This window comes from Hetaerina americana, unplaced genomic scaffold (assembly GCF_022747635.1).
Source record: "Hetaerina americana unplaced genomic scaffold, ioHetAmer1.1.p SCAF_3, whole genome shotgun sequence".
Lineage (NCBI taxonomy): Eukaryota > Metazoa > Arthropoda > Insecta > Odonata > Calopterygidae > Hetaerina > Hetaerina americana.
In genome coordinates this window covers 57,274,121-57,292,667 of record NW_027286874.1, presented here as the reverse complement: position 1 = coordinate 57,292,667, position 18,547 = coordinate 57,274,121, and the positions used below count along the sequence as shown (strand labels likewise).

Genomic DNA, 18,547 nt, shown 5'->3' with positions numbered 1-18,547 from the left:
ACGAATTTGTTTTACAACTTTAGTTTTGGATTTTCACTTATTGCTTAAACCATTTGTACAATATAGCATATTTGGCATAAAATTGGGTAAGAGAATACACAAAACAAGTATTTTAGTATAATGATATTATTTTTGATCAAAATTTGGCATTCCATTTTATAGACGAAGAAAAAAATTGAAATTTGAGGAATAATGAAATTCATCTGAATGAGTGAAGAGCAAATCATGTTTCGAAATGTTATTGCTGCCGATTAATTAAGTTTTAGAAAGATTACTTTTTTCTGTGTTTAATAAATCAGGAGTGATTATTTCTTTTGTCAAGTTAAACGTTGATGTAACTTCCCCTTCTTTTCTTGAAAAATATCTTAATGAGAATTATATTAGCATCCAGTAATTATTTTTTCAATCTTTGGAGTGAAATTACTAAAAATATATATAATGAGTGAATTTTATTTAAGTCGAAGACGTTCACACGGGAAGAATACATTTTATTTTTAAATCTTTTGCCTTACGAGGAAAATCAGGTTTAAAATGACGGAGAAAAATGCTTCCTCTATGTGTCAAAACTATTTCTACTCTCAGTTTCACACCTTATGAAACACACATAAAAAAAATCAAAATTCCAATCATCGCCAGTCACTCATTTTCCGTTTTTTAATTATATCTAAAAATTATATCTCAAGGAAGAACGCTGTGTCGGCGTGTTTTATTCGAGAACCCCTGCTTTTTCATGCAATCAATATTTTAAAGACAAAGAAATAAATTAAGGGCAAGAAAAAAACATAAATTAAGGATTAATTGTGTTTAGGCAAACTGTAAAGGATATTATTCAAACATAGTGCATTAATAAAATGTCGATTAGAATCGCTTTTGGGCCATTTTTGTGTGGTTATATTTTTAAAAACTGTTTGTTAGTACTCTTTCTGGGATAACAAAAACGAATTCGGAAATATGAAGAACATAACATTACCTAAAGATATGGCCCTTAAATCATTAATTTCTGAAAAAATAGCCAATTTTAACGAAAATTGCCTAAAGAAAATTAACTTTCAAGAATGATTAAAATTTTATGAGCAACAATATGATTTAAATTTTAAGAATTAATTACTACAATTTGGTTTAATTGATGCTTATTAACCAAAATGAATCAGAACACTCACAGTCTATTGTCATCCAATGCCAACTCGTTGAGGTTGTTGAGGCCTCTGAAGGCCGCGGGATCCAGTCTAGAAAGGGACGCATTCTTGAGGAGAAGGACTCGTAGAGGAATTCCGACATTTGCAGTGGGCAGTGCGCCACCGTAATCTATGGAAGACCCCCTTCTGGAGCCCACCACAACGGCGTTGCTGGAAGAATTCGATGAGTCGACTGGGAGAAGGGCTTGGCGCAAGGGGTTGTGAGAAAGATCCAGTGTCCTTAAGCGAACGAGTGGGGCCAGTGACCCTGCATCCACGTGTCGGAGCCTTGGGAGAGATTGTGGGGAAAAAAGAAGAAGTTGCATGAGTGAGAGGCCTTCGTAAGAGGTGGGGCGAGGCAGAGAGAGCTCTAGAGTGCAGACTTTTAATTGGGAGTCGTGACAAAATATCAAACAAGAGACTAAATAGGTCACTGGATGCGATTTTGATTATTTTCCGCATTAATGAATTCCGCCGGAAACATTTTTGTGAATATCATCGAAAATTCAAAATCTCGCATTAATCGAGAATAGGGAATTTGATCTTTTATTTGATCCTTTGGGAAAGACAGGTTTGGATCTGCTTGTAAAGTTCGTGCTCCTATCACCATGATATGTCTCTGCTGTATAAAAGTTTAAAATACTCTCTTTGAATAGCAATATCTCGTATATAATACTCCTAAAATTGGTATTTTTGGTGGTTATTACTATATTTTACATTATGTAATTTAAAAAGGTTATTTTATTGAAGAATACCATAAGAATTTTCCTGATATATCCATAAAATAAATCCCAGAGAATTTTAAATTATAGAATAACTTTACTTGTAGACTACATAATGGAATTACGGCACTATTTTGCAAAATATGTATGTCTATTTTTTGAACTCGGATAAGCATAGCGACGCATGCACAATCTATGTCAGAATAAGGTAAACTGAGAGAATATGTTAACTTTTGCTCATGAAAACATAGATACTATTGATGAAATAGAGACCCAAAGCCCTGTTTATAATATGAAAGTGTAGTCCTTTTATCCTCAAATGAACGCAAGTGTGTGTTTGTTTTCGGTTTATTTTTTCTCCAGGCATGAAACGGAGGGAAATGATGTGAGTGACCGAAGGATAGAGAGAGAAAGGGAAAAACATTCCCGGGAAGCCAATATGTTAGTCTACTGTCACTGTGGAAATCTCCCTCCCGTGCCCGCGTACACACACGCACGTGCAAGTGTACCCAGAAACGTTCGTTTCTTTGTTCTTGAGCCACAGAAGATTATAGTACGGAAAGAGTCCTTTTGAATGCGCGATGGGAAGTGCACAAAGTGAGCTGAAGGTATGAAGAAGGAAGTGGTAGCATTTGGGATACATGAGCGAGTTTGCCGTTGAGTTCAGGATGTCTGAATGCAAGTATTGAAAAAAGTATGCGGAAGTAAGAGAAATGGAGCATTTGTGTGTGTGAGAGAGAGAGAGAGAGAGAGAAAGAGAGAAAGGGAAGTGTGGAAGGAGAAAACGGGGATACAGAAAAGTCCTCCGTGTTATAGGGATCCGTGGGAACCCTAATTCGCGCTGGTGTGACGGAGTTCGTGTGCAGCAGTGTCGTTTGCGGAGGTCGAATGTGGTCCTGAGGAGAGCGTACTGGTGTGCCCCATTTCATTCCTCCTTAGACTTCCCAACCCCTCTCCCCTCTTTCTATCTTCCCTGGTCGTTACATTCTGCACTACACTGCCGCATCTTGCCGTGCGCCTACTCTGTCGAGTTCCATAAATGAGGCGGAATAGAGTAGACGTCAAACGTTCCTTTTCGCTAAACAAAGCGTCGCTTATTCTGGTTACAGCATTGTGACGAATTTCGAACATCCCATGTACAGAATAGTAGCCCAGATAAAATAACGTATGAATAACTCGGTGGAAACCTCTCGCTTGACTGTAGCAACATCGAGATTTGTAATATTTTTTCTTCTCTTTCGACATTTCAAGTTAATTTTATCTTTGCAAAACTGGATAATTCATGTCCTTCCTTCCAGCCTTTAATAATGCAACTTTAAATAATTTATCAGTCCTAAAACATCCCTTATTTATGTCACATTCTAGATTTAATATAAGTTATCTAAGAAATAGTAATAATTCAGCAAATGTAGTTTTACGAGTATATTTTTTTTCATGATGCATTAAGCATTTTTGTTTGAAGAGAGGATTTAATTTTCGAATATCCGATTGATGTAGATATGGAGTGTTTTGAAACAAACGATTATAGATATAGTTATTTCAATTCCCCTTGGAATTAGAAAATATTATTTATATTACCTCACGATTTTAAAACTAGACGAAATTAACCTAAAATACCGTAGGTTAATGGGAATTTTTTGAACGACCGAAGAAGCAATGAAAAATTCTGTATGAGTACTGAATAGAGAGAGAGAGATCGATACTCATAAATAATATTGATCAAAAACATAAAATCATGTGAAAAGGGTAGAAATCATTGGAGCAGGCTTTTTTTACGAATTTGAAATAAGTGAAAATCGACCAACGGCTGTGAACAAAGGATTTGAGGACATATTTGTCTGTTGCAATCTCGAGTTCCTTTATTTTTAGAAGGTCTTAAATATAAGCTTAAAGTGAGTTCAAACCGTGATTCAAAAGAGTCAACCTGATTGTAGCGAGTAATAGGGGTGAATCGCTTAAGATTCAATTTAATTTTACCAGTGGCAAGTGATTTTATGGAATATTTTAGGTTTGCAAGAATACTATCTATAATTTTGTGCATGACATTTGTTTGAACGAATTTCTTGTATATGATTAATTAAGGTTGCAAATTGAGTCAATGACCATATAGATGGATGGAGGTTGATTTTATTCAAGGGCACCGAATAATATCTCATGAAAACGATAACGTGTCCGGCGATAATTCCATAATTAAAACTCATGACTTGCACCCAAATCGGGTGACATTCAATATGCATAAGGAGGATTAGAGTGACACCTCTCCGTATTCGATCGATATCTCGACGTGATTCGTTTTGGTCCTCAGGTAGAATGTTTATACCAGGGATTAGAGATTAACTTCGTGGTTATTTCCAATTTTTTCCTCCGATTTAATGGACAGTATTGACCTCTATGTCACACACCTGTTTCCAGCCAGTCGTAATTCTTCCAGCATTGACATCCCCGAGAATGTGGAGGCCGAAACGTGTCCCAATTTGTTTCGGGATAGGTCGATGAATCGCAATGATTGCATGCCCGCAAAAGCATGGTCGTCAATGCTCGTCAGCCTGTTGTCAGCTAGATAGAGTCTCCTGACTGATCCGAGATCCGCCAATAGAGCTCTGGGCAGACGCGATAATTTGTTGTGAGACAGCCAAAGAATTTGCACCGCCGTCTGTCCTTTTAGAGCCACCTCCGACACTCCCTCTATTCTGTTTCCTCCGAGCTGTAGGGAAACGAGTGAGGCCGGTGGCATTGCTGGTTCCGTGGGCGAGGATCCCGGATAGGCTGGGTGGGCGAGTGATGGCCTATCATCTGGGATGTGAGACTCATAGGAGCGCCCGAAGAGATCTGTCAACTGGGTGAGCTTATTGCCCGCCAAGTTGGCGTGTTGTATGGTTCTCAGCGAACGAAAGGCCCCCGGGGCGACGGTGGACAGCTTGTTCCTCTGAAGGTGTAATTCCAGCAGTGAGGGCAAGGGATGAAGGTCATCGCGACCCACCTCCTCCAGTCTGTTACCCTGTAGTCTTAGTTCTTTAAGCGATTTCTCCAGGGATGCGAATAGGCCGGACTCCAAACTGTGAAATGCAGAAAATTCTAATAAAAATATTGCTTTTTACCCAATAAGAATCAATCATATTTAAGTAAATGGATAATAATTTAGTTTCTATTATGTAAACAGGTTATTACAAGGAAAGAAGAATTTTTTCTCTGGATCATTCTAAATTTGACCTGAAGGAATGTATTTGTAATAAATAGTGATGGACTATTTTGCAATGATTAGAAGTAAAATTTGTTTTAACTCTTATTATAGAATTTCAGTACTTATAAGTTAACAAGTTATAACATTTCAATGCTTTATAATACAAAATTTTCATCAAGGTTTTCGCCTTAGTAATTTCAACATAGTATTTTCAGTTTTCCTCTATCAGTTTTTAAATAAGTGATGATATAATAACTGAAGTCGCTAAAAGGTGAACATATTTAATGCTTTTTACATAAATGCTACATTTTAGATCTTACCGAACTTTCTGGTATCTTTCAAATAAATGTCTCAAGATATTTATCTACACCATTAACAAACCCGAAAAATAGAATAATATTTGCACATATTGCCATATAATTATGCCCACTTGATCTGCTAATCTTCATGTAAGCATTGAACATTTCCTTATGCAAATTTCTTTCATTTCGCTAATGTTAGACTTATGAAACACTCTTCAGGTTGAACAATTTGGAATAAAGGAATAGTTAAGAGAATATTAAGAGAGAGAATACATTATAGGACCATAATACAGCGCATATTTTTAAAATCAACCGTTTGGTAAATTCAAGGTTTTAGTCACATAATTATCATGCAAAGCGATAACATGTAAGTCTAAGGGAAATTTATCCATTTTGGTTAAAATCTAATTATACTAGTCAATGTTTTGCTTGTCGACTGTTGATAAGGTGCTGATCTTCGTGAATTTGAGTTTAAATATTGAAATCATTACTTAATTTTAGTTATGAAAGTAAAGTAGGAAATAAAATTTGATTATTTAGTGTCATACTACCACAATTATTTAATATCACAGAAAATTGAAATTGTGCAAAATTTTTACGACTTACTGAATAGACTTAGTTAAATTTTCTCCATATTTTATCCGGAACTGGTAATTTTGAGTGTATGACATCCACAATAATTTAATATCACAAAAAAATTGAAATTGGCCGCGCAAAATTTTAATGACTTACTGAATAGACTATAATTGAGGTATTATTAGAATTTATTAAGGTTGTGTACCCCTCAACAATTGGCGACTGGCTTCCATAGCGTATTAAAGTCGTAATATTTACGTTTATGTTGAGAACCCCTCAGCAAGCCATTGGGGGATATCCTTTTCTTCATTTTTAAACACAGTTTTACTTCTTCTTCAGCTAGAAATGTGTATTTTGAGTGTAGCATAGTTACTTATTAAATACAATTTGTGATATATTTTCTATCTGCGTCTAAGGATATGAACTCCGCATTGTGTTCCGTGGTGGAATTCTTATTTAAAATTTGGAAATAAATGTCAACAGAGGGAAAAAAATAAATTATGTTTTCCATCAACTCTTAGTTCGCCAGTCAGCTTAAGTTATTCCGTTAAAAAACCAAATTTCAAGCATACTTTTATTCCAAATTAATTTAAGGAATGATAATAAAATTTTGACGGGATATTTCCCAATTAAGTGCATACAAAGTGGGAAAATACAAAACGTCTCTAATGAAGTTTTCCGGTTCAAATTCCAGAATAAATTATACATTGAACGCAGATGGTTACAGATCATTTATATGAGTCATATTTGATAATCTTAGAGTATATTTACCCATTTTTTAGAGTTACATCGAATTCAGCGATGTGAATTTAATTGAGTTGGACAGTAATTAGAGGGAACTCTATTAGTCTGAAGATGAAAGTAGATTCCATGTGGTTGCATTATGAGAAATGCTAGAAAAATGCTTTAACATTCAATTAAAAGGTAATGTTTGTGTAGAATAAATGTTAGTAGAAAGTCACCATTTTCAATCAATCATTTTACGTAACTGAATATTAAAAAAACCAAAAATTTAAATGTAAATGGAATTAGAAGTGATAAAAAATTAATATCATAAAGCGCACAATTGAATACAAGTAGCCATTGATAATGACGAAACATCGAAACAATTGGAAAAATTGTGGGATTTACTTAGGATATAAAGTTAAGAATACCAGCCGGTAGATTATTATTTATTTATTTGGCAATCTACCACTTAAGGTAAGTTTTTAGATGGACACAGCTACCGAATAAATATTTTGTTACTCCTGATAAAACACAATCCAGCAACCTACATTACATCAAGTACCTATTCATCTCTGAGTACTTCCTTCCTCCCTTCATCCCGTCCAACAACCCTATCCTGTTCGTGCCCTTTCCTCCTTTGCCTAACATTTTCCCCTCTATTACAGTCTTCAACACCCCACTACCGATCTATACTCCCTTCATCCATTTTTCCTGCCTCCATAGGATTTCTCCCAACAAACCCCTCTCTTCGCCCACCATACCAAGTACTTCCTCATTTGTTTTCTTCTCTGTCCATTCACCTCCTCCATTTTTCTCCACACACACTTTTCAAAAGCCTCCAATCTACGTCTATCCTCCCGCTTCAATGACCACGTTTCCGCGCCGTACGTAACTGCGCTCCATATCAAGGTTTTATTGAGTCTTTTCTTAATATCCTTACTGAACGTCCCTGTCGTCAACTCCCTCCTCCTTGTGAAAGCCTCTTTGCCTAGCGCAATTCTTCTCCTTACGTCCCTACTACTTTGACCGTGTTAGTCCAAAACACTACCGAGATACGTAAACTGTTCTACCTGCTCTAGTTTTTGCCCTCCTATTTAAATGTTAAGCTTAGCCTTTTTCTTTCTAGAAAATCGCATAACCTTTGTATTATTAATATTAATTCTCATTCCATATCTGTCGCACTGAATTTCTAATTCACACAACTTGTAACCCTTTGGCTAACTGACAAGCTAAAGGTTGGTCATCAGCAAACCTAACTGATTTTACGGATTCCCCGCCCACTTTCATTCCTACCTCCAGTTCTTCCCAAGCCTCTTTAATCATTTCCTCTGCATACAGGTTAAACAGCAACGGTGATAATGGGAAACCCTGACTTACACCTCTTCCTAACACTGCCCATCCTGACTCCCCGTTTCCCACCCGCACCTGAGCAGTCTGAGGCATGTACAGGTTGCGGATTAGCCTCCTTTCCCTCCAATCAATTCCTATTCTCTGCAATATACTCATTAGTTTTTCCCAATTCACTCTATAAAACGCTTTTTCGAAATCTACGAAACAGAAAAATACCTTCTGGTTGTGTTCTACGTTCCTCTCGATTAATAATCTCATTACTGCAATGGCATCACGCGTACCTCATCCCTCTGCCTCTGGCTCTGCTGGTAGATATATAGTTTAAAATTAAACTAAATAAATGTATTTACGTCTTTAGGGAACTTATTAATCAGTGCCATTGTTGTTTCTAGGAAATAGAAGGTCAGACGCCTTCCTAATATTTAAAACTGTGTATAAAAAATACGAGGGTGATAATGCGGCTAATATGTCGAGCTAAAAGTCGCGTAAATGTTTAATTTATAATTAATTGAAGCATTACATAATATTTTAGAGGACATGAAAATAAGCTGTTATCCATAAAAACAATTATTTTCACCGAATCATTTATTTAGCATCCCTGCATCGTAAGTTACATTATTACTTAATATACATGTTCTACTGTTAATAGTTAATATACATGTTCTACTGACATTAAAGCTAAGAATCGCGGTACAACACTCCTGCTACTGTCGTTGAGTTGTAAGTAGGAGATAGTTTTTGACCTAGTTTTGTTTTGCATTTTGTGGTTTATGAGCGTTTAATTCAGCATTCTTATGCGTGAATATTACTATTGATGTCACGAGAATATACCTCCTCATGGAGCATCAGCGAAGACTGCTGAGGGGAAAATAATTGGTATGATTAAGTATTGTTTCCAAGTTTTTGGTGTCTTGCCCCTTTTTTACGATATTGAATTCGATATTAATGGTGTAGTTTACCCAGTAAAATTTAAAAAAATATAATGAATTCGCCCTGTAAACCTTTTTTTAATTGAAAATGCGCAATTGTAGACAAAATCGCGTTTCCAGCATAGTTTTTCGCGCTTAGTTGACCTTTTTTTTTACTTCCACACAATTATCGCATTAGCTTTGGCCTCGTGAGCACATTGTTAAAGTTTTAACTCTGCTCTCGACGTGTTAATTTTTGTGACAAATCTGCTCTACAAATCCCCAGGTCAACTAAAATGACATGGATAAAATAAATTTACTGAATTGCATCCGAGACATTTGTTTTTTACTGTTTGAATTCATCTCTACACATTTATAAATGTGAGAAAAAAGAAATGGTTGCAATTAGTGTAAATGCTCTCCAGAGAGGAAGGAGCACATTAGCCTAATGAAAATCCAATGAAGTTAACGAAAACAGAACTGTAAAGAAAATATCCTTGATATATACAGCACGCCAAGCAATAGTAAGCAGCTGTTGCCTAAATATACGGGTGAGTCACGTAGCCCACGTCTACTATTGTGCTCCAGCAAAAACACCAGGTTTTCTGAGAAATGTGTTAGCTCACAATTTTCAATACGCCCCATTCAACGGAAGCCTAATAATTGCCGGATCTTATTATTTTTAATTTAAACGGGTATTAATACTCGTAAATAATTCTAGGAAACGTTCGTGCTCTTTTCCACCGTAATTCCACTGCCAAAACGGTTCCTCTAGTTAAAACAAGTAATTCCTCTAACACCAAGCATTATGGAATTAAAATCGTTTTAGAAGGCAGGTTCCACCTTAATTCCAACCTCCTTTGTCCACATCTATTTTTCATCCAGAGAAAAAATACTCTAGAATGAAGGAAAAACCGAAAGCACAAGACTTTTCGAGGTAACAAATCCTTATTTATTATGCCACCCTGCTCCGTTATTTCTTGGCCTTCGCGAAGTTCAGCAAGAGGGGAGAGGATAAATTTTCCTCATATTTAATGGATACTGGCTCGTAGAAATCGTGCGTCATTTTCGTGCAAGTTGAAACCACTCCTACCCGCCTTTAACCCCTTCTTTTCGCTTCGTCCCTGGCAACCCTATCTCCGCATGCTTAACGTCCTTAACCCTCTCTACTCCCTTCGGTCTCCACAATACTCCCAAACTGCCGTCTCTCCCTCTCTCCCCTTCCCCCTCTCCTTCCCTCTCCTCTCCTACTCTCGCCACTTGTATGCTTCCATTCGAGTTTAATGAGCTTCCGAAGTTCCCTCCCAGACACACCCCCTAATTCTCTTCCAGCCTCTACCCCAACCTACATCCCTCTCCCTTCCGCCTCCAAAATAAAAAAAGGGAAAAGAAGGATGCAGTGGAAACAAGGGTGTAGTTACGCGCAAGGGTGGGGTAGTGAAGTAGTCGAAGCGGGGGAACATTTGAAGTGGTATGGGTTCACGGGGAAGGAGGAGGCAAGAGAGGCAGCGAAGCGGGTGCGAAAGGGGTAAGGTGGGCGTTCGGAGGGGGGCTAGAAGGGGGTGGAGAGGGGCGGCGATTCAAGAGAAATGGGCGGCGGGAAGGCACAGAGCTCCGGGGGAGGGAGCGGGAACGACGGTGGGAAGTTAAAGCGAGGGTTTGATGCGAGTTTAGGGAGGAACATTGCTTATGTGGCAGCAGCAGTTGTAGCATAACTATCTGGGTGGGTGCGGAAATGGTGGGAGGTGGCTAAAAGATTTTTTTCTCTTGATTTCTCTTCCTTCTCGCGTTAGTTTTTTATACTCCTTGTTTTTTCCTCGAGCGTTACAGAAGTTGTCTGAAATTTTTTTCCTCCAGTCGTTGTACGGGAAACATTTCGTTTTTTTTTGTTTTTAAAAAGAGTCGCACCGTAGAGGAAAAAGAAAAGGGAGGAAAGGATGAGAGAGAGACAGAGAGTGGGAGTATGGAGATGGAGGCATGGTGGGCAATCGATAAATGGCCCGAGTAGGAGGAGCGGATTATTTTTCTTGATTTTTTTTGACGGTGTGGTTTTCTTTTATTTTTTGATCGAGGGAGACGTGACTAGAGAGAGATAGCTGGCGTTGGAAGACAGAGGCGCGTTGGGTACTCGTTACGTGATGTACTGTGAATGTTGGAGGGTGTGACGAGATACGTGTAGCGTGAGATTTGAGGTCAGTAGAAGTTGTTGATTTCTGGGTTTTTTATATTGCAATAGAATTCTCTATTGAGTTTTTTCGGCAATGTGTTTTCTTCAGCCGATTCAAATGCCCATAAATAATCTTACGGGTAGTTATAGCTCAACGTAACAAGAACGAATATCTTTCGAAATGTTCGGAAAAATGCATGAACGGTTGGAGAAAGTTCTCTAACAGTAAGCATAGTTTGTTCATTATCTTAGTTAGCTTAAGTACAGTGTTATGGATATTTAATCCTTGAGGAATTTGATATTAAAATTTATAGCTTTTGTAATAATTGATAAAGTTTTTTTCGCCGATTAGGTAGGTATTATCATTTTCTTAACCTTATTTACTCATTTATGGGTTTCGGCAATGTTCGCGCAAGATCTGTTTATTTTCCAACCGTTATTCGTGACAATGATTTTTATTTTCCACGTACTCTAATTTTTTTATTATTAGAAATCATTAAACTCTATCAAAAAGAACCAATATCTTGGTTGATGTTATAATATAGGTATAATTATGATGAGTAGAATACTGGATGGATAAGGTAATATAAATGGTAAATACGCAAGATATAGCGGGATCTATAAAAATAAGAGATCCTTTGTCTGTCCTTATTTTCCTAGTTCTAACTGTCCTTACTTGTATTAAGTGGAAACGTTTTACTTTTTGGACTAGAGATCGGTATTTCTTGTCGCATGTAACAAAATCAGTATTTATCCATGCAGGAGAGTATGGATCACTAAAGATAATGGTTTCCTGCTAATGTAGTCTTAAAGGAGTTATATTTATCGCTTATTATACAACAGAGTTTTCACTTGCCTTTTTATGCGGTTCCCATCCAGGCTGAGAGAGGATAGGTATCTACTCCTCTGGAAAAGTCCTTTTGGTAGTCCTTCAATGAGGTTTTCCCCCAGTCTCAGGGTGTTCAGCCGAGGAAGGGGAAGTAGGGATGCTTCGTCCACGCGTCGTATTGCGTTACGCTCCAGATCCAAAACGCTTAGTTCTGAGCACCCTGAAAGCAAAATGCATTGGTGTTAGTCATTCTGCGAATTTTCAAAAATTCTGAGGAACGGTATTTGAAATGAATATGGTAAATGGTGAACCAAGGTTGACTTGGAGAAGTAAAATATGACAAAAACCTGGAGACATTTTATAATGTTGACAGTGTATGACTGAGATTATAGAATGAAATAGAAGCAGATATGCGAAATGAAAGAAGAAACAATAATTAAATTCAGCATCTTTGAAATATAATTTTGCAAGAATGCTTCTTGGATATGCGCCAGTTTTCTTTCCATATGAATTGGAGTTCAAACCGAAAAAATTAGCTGAGCTTTTCTCAGAATTAGTTTACATTTTTAGTTAAGTGGAACACCGAAAAGAATTGATTTGAAATAATTACTCCTGGGAAAAAATATTTTTCAAGATAAAATTAAGAATGAGACCAAAACAGGCATCATTTCGGAAGCCTTTTAATAATTTTATCAAGTACTTTCTTTGACTGAATACGTTTAATAAACTGATTCTTTGTGAAAAAATGTTTCATTTCGTATTTTTTAAAGTTATCCTTGGTTTCACAAGTGAAAACGCAATGTATTTTATGTATTCTATAAAATTAGCTTTACATTAAATATAAAACTTCCATTTCATAACTATCAACAAATACGGATATGCGCAATAAGAAAAATTACTATGAAAGTAATGTTTTCAGGGAAATATTTGGTAACGTCATTGCAATATTTTTTTCTAAAAGTCGAATGTTTTTATTGCTTTCATGATTATTCTTGCTGAGTATTTTTTTATATCGGTAAAGGATGTAAGCGCGGATAATTATACAATATTTTATATAAAAGAACTTCAAACGGCCACATGCCAGCAGCCAACATGATTGTTATTTCGTTATACGGCTGATTGGTATAGCTAATTAAAATAAAATCGCTATTCCATGAACAAAGTTTTTCTTAAACATTATTTTTATTTAAATAAAGTGTTGTACACTGTCTTGATATTGATAAATTTCATTTTCATTCAAGGTGACATTAGGCTTTGTCTAAATGTGATTTACCCACTTTCAGCATAATATTTATTTTTCCTGGGATGAATGTATTGTTTGATGATTGTACGTTAGTTCGCTCCTGCTGTAGCAGACAGAAAAATACATCCTAGGGTCTGCATTTGTATTTATTAGATTTATATCGCTAATGAATAACATTTATCATTCAAATTTTTCATTGCCACGGATTCCATAACAACATAGTGATAATAATTTTACAGCATTAGTCAATCAATGTTATTATAAAAATAACGGAAACAATGCGGTTTCTTGTGATATCGTTGGGATGTAAGACCAAGGCGCTTTTATTCATTATCTTAAGCCGTCATTGAATAACTAACCAAGAACTGCATGCAATATATGAGTGCCGTTTGAGTGCACGTGTGCATTTTCTTTAGATCACCAAATCTGCCGTTTAAAAATTAGTTCTTATAGTTTTTATCCATTTTTTCTTGAGTACTTGTGGAAGAAAGGGCAACTTGAATAAAAAGAGTAAAAAATAAAGCGCACCATTTAACCTGTATTAATTTAACTAGAAATCATTTGTCTCACTTTAAAAATTTTCATTTCTAATTCATTGATTTTTATGGAATTATTTTTTTTTATCCTTACCTTCGAAGGTGTCTCCCAGAATTTCCAGGACATTGTTGTCAGGGAGGAGCAGCTCTCTCAACTCCGGCAACCCTGAGAAAACACCGGAGATCCCATGCAAGTGATTTCCACTAAAATCCACAGTCTTTACCCTGAGGTTGGCCCTAAACGTGCCGGCTTCCAAACTCGACACTCGGTTGAAGCTTAAGTCAATCGTCTCCAGATCTGTCAGTCCGTCAAAAGCGTCCCGATGAACCACGCTAACTGCATTGTGCGTTAAGGATAATGTCCTCAGTGAGGGTAAAGCGCTGAATGCCCGGGCGGGTAAGACCTCAAAGTCGTTTGATCCGAGGTCAAGGTTCAGGAGTGAGGGTAGCCTTGGGGGTTCCTCGGCGATTGTTGTGAGCTGCTGGTTGACGTTGCCGTCTTCGTCGGCGTCGTCCTTGCTAGGCATGGCTCCGATGGCATTCCAAGCGAGATGAAGCGAGCGGAGGTGCTGTAGGCGTCTGAGGGCAGCTAGAGGAAAAGCGTCGAGTCGGTTCTCCGAAAGATCCAGCTCCGACAGGGATCCCTCAAGTCCTGCATTTTTGGCGCGACGGTCGAAGAAGACAAAATGGAAATAAAAATGGTGAGTCAGACTCTAATTGTATCTAAATGAACATGAAAATGGAAGTTGTGAGTAATATATGCTCATTGTGTACATTCATGCATATTTACTAATTAATATAATGCAACAGAAAACCACCATTTGTTTAATTAATAACTGATCGTAGCACTTTTCCACTTGATAAATATTTTTTTATTTTACGACCGGGCCGGGTAAAATAAAAAAAAGATTAATCAAGTGGAGAAGTGCTATGATCATTCATTATGTTTGACTCATTATGTTCGACTTCCACCACATCACGCCTGAAGCTACTCAACCATTTGTTTAGTCGTTCTTTGTGCTTTATTCAAGCGGTGACTTTGGATGGGAAGTGAACTTACGTGTGCACAGGAAAAAATGTACAAAACGTACATACTTGAAAATTAAGTTTCAATTTTTATTTCATGGATTGGAATTAAGGCAATTGAGACTCATTTCGTCACTAAACGCTACAGTAAATATCAGATGCTTAAGAGAAATATAGTATATTTGAAAAAAATGTAAAACCAAAAGAAGAAGGTGATCACAAATTTTTTCGCAAATATATTCGCTCTTTCCTCTATTCTCCAAAGTTCTATCCTGATTACAATGTAACAAACTGTTGCGGTGCGTTTGATTGACTTCTTTCGCTTGATCAGTTCATGTAAATGACTTTATTGAAACTACTTTGACTTATTTAATAGTTATGTTTCTTCTCCTACTCTCTGTGCCAGTGGTTTATGTAAAATCTATGTATTTTGAAAGCTTTAAATGGAAATAGAGGGAATGATTTATCTCAGTGCGTTAATCCCATCCGCATTCTCAAACTCTCACTCTTCCTCCCTCTCCAATTATTTTTTTCGGCCTCTCAAATTTTCTTTCCGACCCCTTTAGCTTCACCTCAGAGAGAGTTATCTTCCTAAATCCCGCTCTCCTTAAACCCTTTCCGTTTGCCTCTTCCACTGAAGCGACGCCAGGAATTACAGGCACAATTACACGGGGAGTTAGGGAGCCCCAAACCACCTTACTCCGCGTGAGAATTAGTGCACAAAAGCCATCAATGATGCCATTTTGCTGGTGGCGGCGGCTTCGACGGCGGTGACTCCAGTGACGTCAGCGGCCTCTTAAGTGGATTGCTCTTGGTTAGAGACGCATCGACAGTTAGTGCGGCGTTAGATGGGGTTTTGGGAAAGACGGCTCCCGGCCACCCCAGGTTTGCACCGGTGGGGTTTAGGGACGCCAGGAGAAATGGAAGGCGAGTGTGACGTGGCTTAAATCAATTTATTTGATGTCAGGTTAATGGGATGAAACGGTATCCTGGCTTGACCCCGCACTTCTTTTCGTTTACTTCCATCCGTTGAACACCTTCCATCCCTTCCACTCTCGAACGTCCGTCGGTGTTTGTTCTTCTGAATCCAACTGGGTTTCATCGCTCTCTTCAATTGAATACTCCTACATATTTTGTGAATGAAATTACTTCATGGTCTCTTTTATTTAAAATTTTAGATTTTTCCGATGTTCCCTTTCGTGTTGATATTTATGTACAAACGGCAAAAAATTGGAGATATCTCGTCGTAATTAATGTCTTTTTATCTTATGGATACATTTTAGTTGAGGCAAAATATTTCCTTCAACAAATTCTGGAAATGAGTGTGGAAAAACAGGGAATGATTGTAAATATGAACTGATACGTGAGTGGCTAAATGAAATTTCCGAAAATTTTTCATTACAGTTTCATCGGTAACATGTTTCGCAAAGCTAATTCAGTAATTAGTTCAGCATTGGTATTTGGGTAAAAATAGCAATTGCCTTTCATCAATGTGCACGTTGTATACTTTTAAATGGAAACTTAATTGTGAGAGCATGATTAGTATGTACATCTTTAATTAATGAGATACAATTTATCCCCATTTCCCCTCATCACCAAATAACCTGTTCACTCTCACATAGACCAAAAAGTTCAAATGAAGTTTACCGTTTATCGGCCATTTATCTCTTTCAGTCATTAATGATAGTGTGTCAAGTATTAATTATTCATAAAAGACTGCCTTTGCCACGAAATATTTTATTGGCCAACAGCCATGGTAGGCATCAAACTCACCTTCACATCCATTCTCACTCTTCTACCATGAAGTAGCTATTTTTTCCTCAGCCATACGAACGTAATACGCTCCTGGACAGATTCAAACCTCTCATTAAAGTCGTTTATATTCCATTGTCCTCTTTGATCTCCTTGCCAGTCATGGCAGCATGCACACCTCCACTCTCACACAACGGGCTAGAGTGCCTCCTCACAGCCGCACACACAAACGCCCAAACTCGTGGCCACTCGCTATTCTGCTCGATGACCTCCTCCAGCGCCAAGTAGACCAAAATTCGTTTGCAAGGCGCCTTGATGGGTGAAATTGGCAAGTGCCTTGCTCAACCTGCTTTCCTTGCAGAGATTAATTACGAACCGCTGCTATAGGCGTCGGGACACTCATTACGAATAAAAGAAAAATCGGGTGTGGAGTGAGGCAGGAGCCCATTACTACAGCCTCGCGATGCAAGTGGAAGAGTTTAAACCTTTAAGTGGTCGTGGAAGGCAAATATTCTTACCTTCTTTGCAAGTTTTTTTTCAACTTTAAACGCGTTTGCGTAAATGCATATTTAATCTCCGTTGAGAATAAAGTATCTGCTAGAGAATAAAGTGAAATATATACAGTTTAAGATGAGAAATGTGCTTGATTTATGATTATAATAAATCACTAGTCACATATTCAGTTTTTTTCAATTTCAATTTGTTTCCCATCGGTCATGTATGGATTTTTATTAGTTCCAAAAAATGCATCGTGAGTAAAATTATCGACGGAAGATTTATTTTGATTTAAAAAACATGGCTATCTTGCTAGGGTGGGGCTCAAAACATTTTGAATTTTTATACTGCTATGTGCAAGTGAATGTGCAGTAGCAGAGAAACAGCACATTGATTTGATTTCCTTTAAATAATCATTTTATTCATCCCGATATGTTATAATAGTTTTGTACCAAGCAATTTGAAATTATCATTATAGGATACAGGTTTGAAAAATTTTGGCCCTGGTATAAATAAATGGCAAAATAAAAAGTAATAAAGAAGTTAAAAAATTACAAAAAAGACGATTCAGCATTATTTTAAAAATAAATTGCATTTAAATTGTCTACTTTTTATTAATAGTAAAAATAGGTTATTTTAAAATATACTGCAAGGAATTTATAATACCGTGCTGAAACAGAAAACCCCTTGCAGTGTATTTCATTATTTGTGCCAAAAGAATAATTGAAACTCCCGAACTTCCTAATAACTGGCAGTCTTATCCGAGGGATCTTTATTTAAGGGTTGGGGGTTGGTAACAATTGAGGTAGAGGGTCTTAGAAACAGGTAGCATTTGTAGCGTGGGCGGTTGCATGGTGTGGACAGGGGCGAGGAAGAGACAGCCGATTTCGTAGGTGGTTTTGTCGACTTGAAGATGTCTTGCAAGTTCGACGGGCGTTTAAACAAAACAGGGGAACAATGTGGGAATAAAAGTGGAGTGGATCGATTCTTATTAAGAATTGGAAAGAGTTCACGGATTAAATGTTTAATTTTGCGGGATACGGGGAAGAAAGTGATGATAAGGCTAGGGCATTTTGGGCAGTTCGGCTTGGGGAGGGGCGTGTATTGGGTTGACGGTTTGAGAATTTTACTATTCAGTAGTTTTTCAGGGTACCCACGTTTTCTGTTACCCACGAGTCATGTAGCTGGTCCATTTATTTCTGTTGGAAAGGTGTGTTGTTGCAGAGACGGAAGCCGCGGACTGAGGGTGAGAAGGGGATGGAGCGTTTTGTATGTGATGGGTGGAAGCTATTGAAATATAGGTGTTGTTGGCTGTTGCTGCGTTTAATGTGGAAAGAATTGTTCAAATGAATAATAAGGTTCTTCCTTATTGTTCTAGAGGTGAATGTGAATATCTAGGAAAGTGATATTCGAGTCAGATATAGATGAAGTGAAAGATACCGTGGAGGAAGAGTTGAGAGAAGAAGTGAAGGAGGATAAAGTTTCGCATCCGTGGGACCAAAGGAGGAAAATTTCATCAATATAGCGGGTCCAGAAGAATGGTTTTACGGTTTGTTGAT

The 18,547-nt window shown here is 37.4% G+C and overlaps 1 protein-coding gene across 1 annotated transcript in view; it reads right to left on the bottom strand.

The window, feature by feature from the left end:
* Positions 1 to 18,547, bottom strand: part of LOC139690058 (chaoptin-like) — a 379,109-nt gene that overhangs the window by 11,813 nt on the left and 348,749 nt on the right. The window contains exons 5-8 of the mRNA XM_071587255.1: positions 13,810 to 14,367; positions 11,964 to 12,156; positions 4,300 to 4,953; positions 1,161 to 1,463 (exon numbers count right to left, since the gene is read on the bottom strand). Coding sequence (XP_071443356.1) covers positions 1,161 to 1,463; positions 4,300 to 4,953; positions 11,964 to 12,156; positions 13,810 to 14,367 — 1,708 coding nt within the window. The remainder of the gene's footprint in view (positions 1 to 1,160; positions 1,464 to 4,299; positions 4,954 to 11,963; positions 12,157 to 13,809; positions 14,368 to 18,547) is intronic.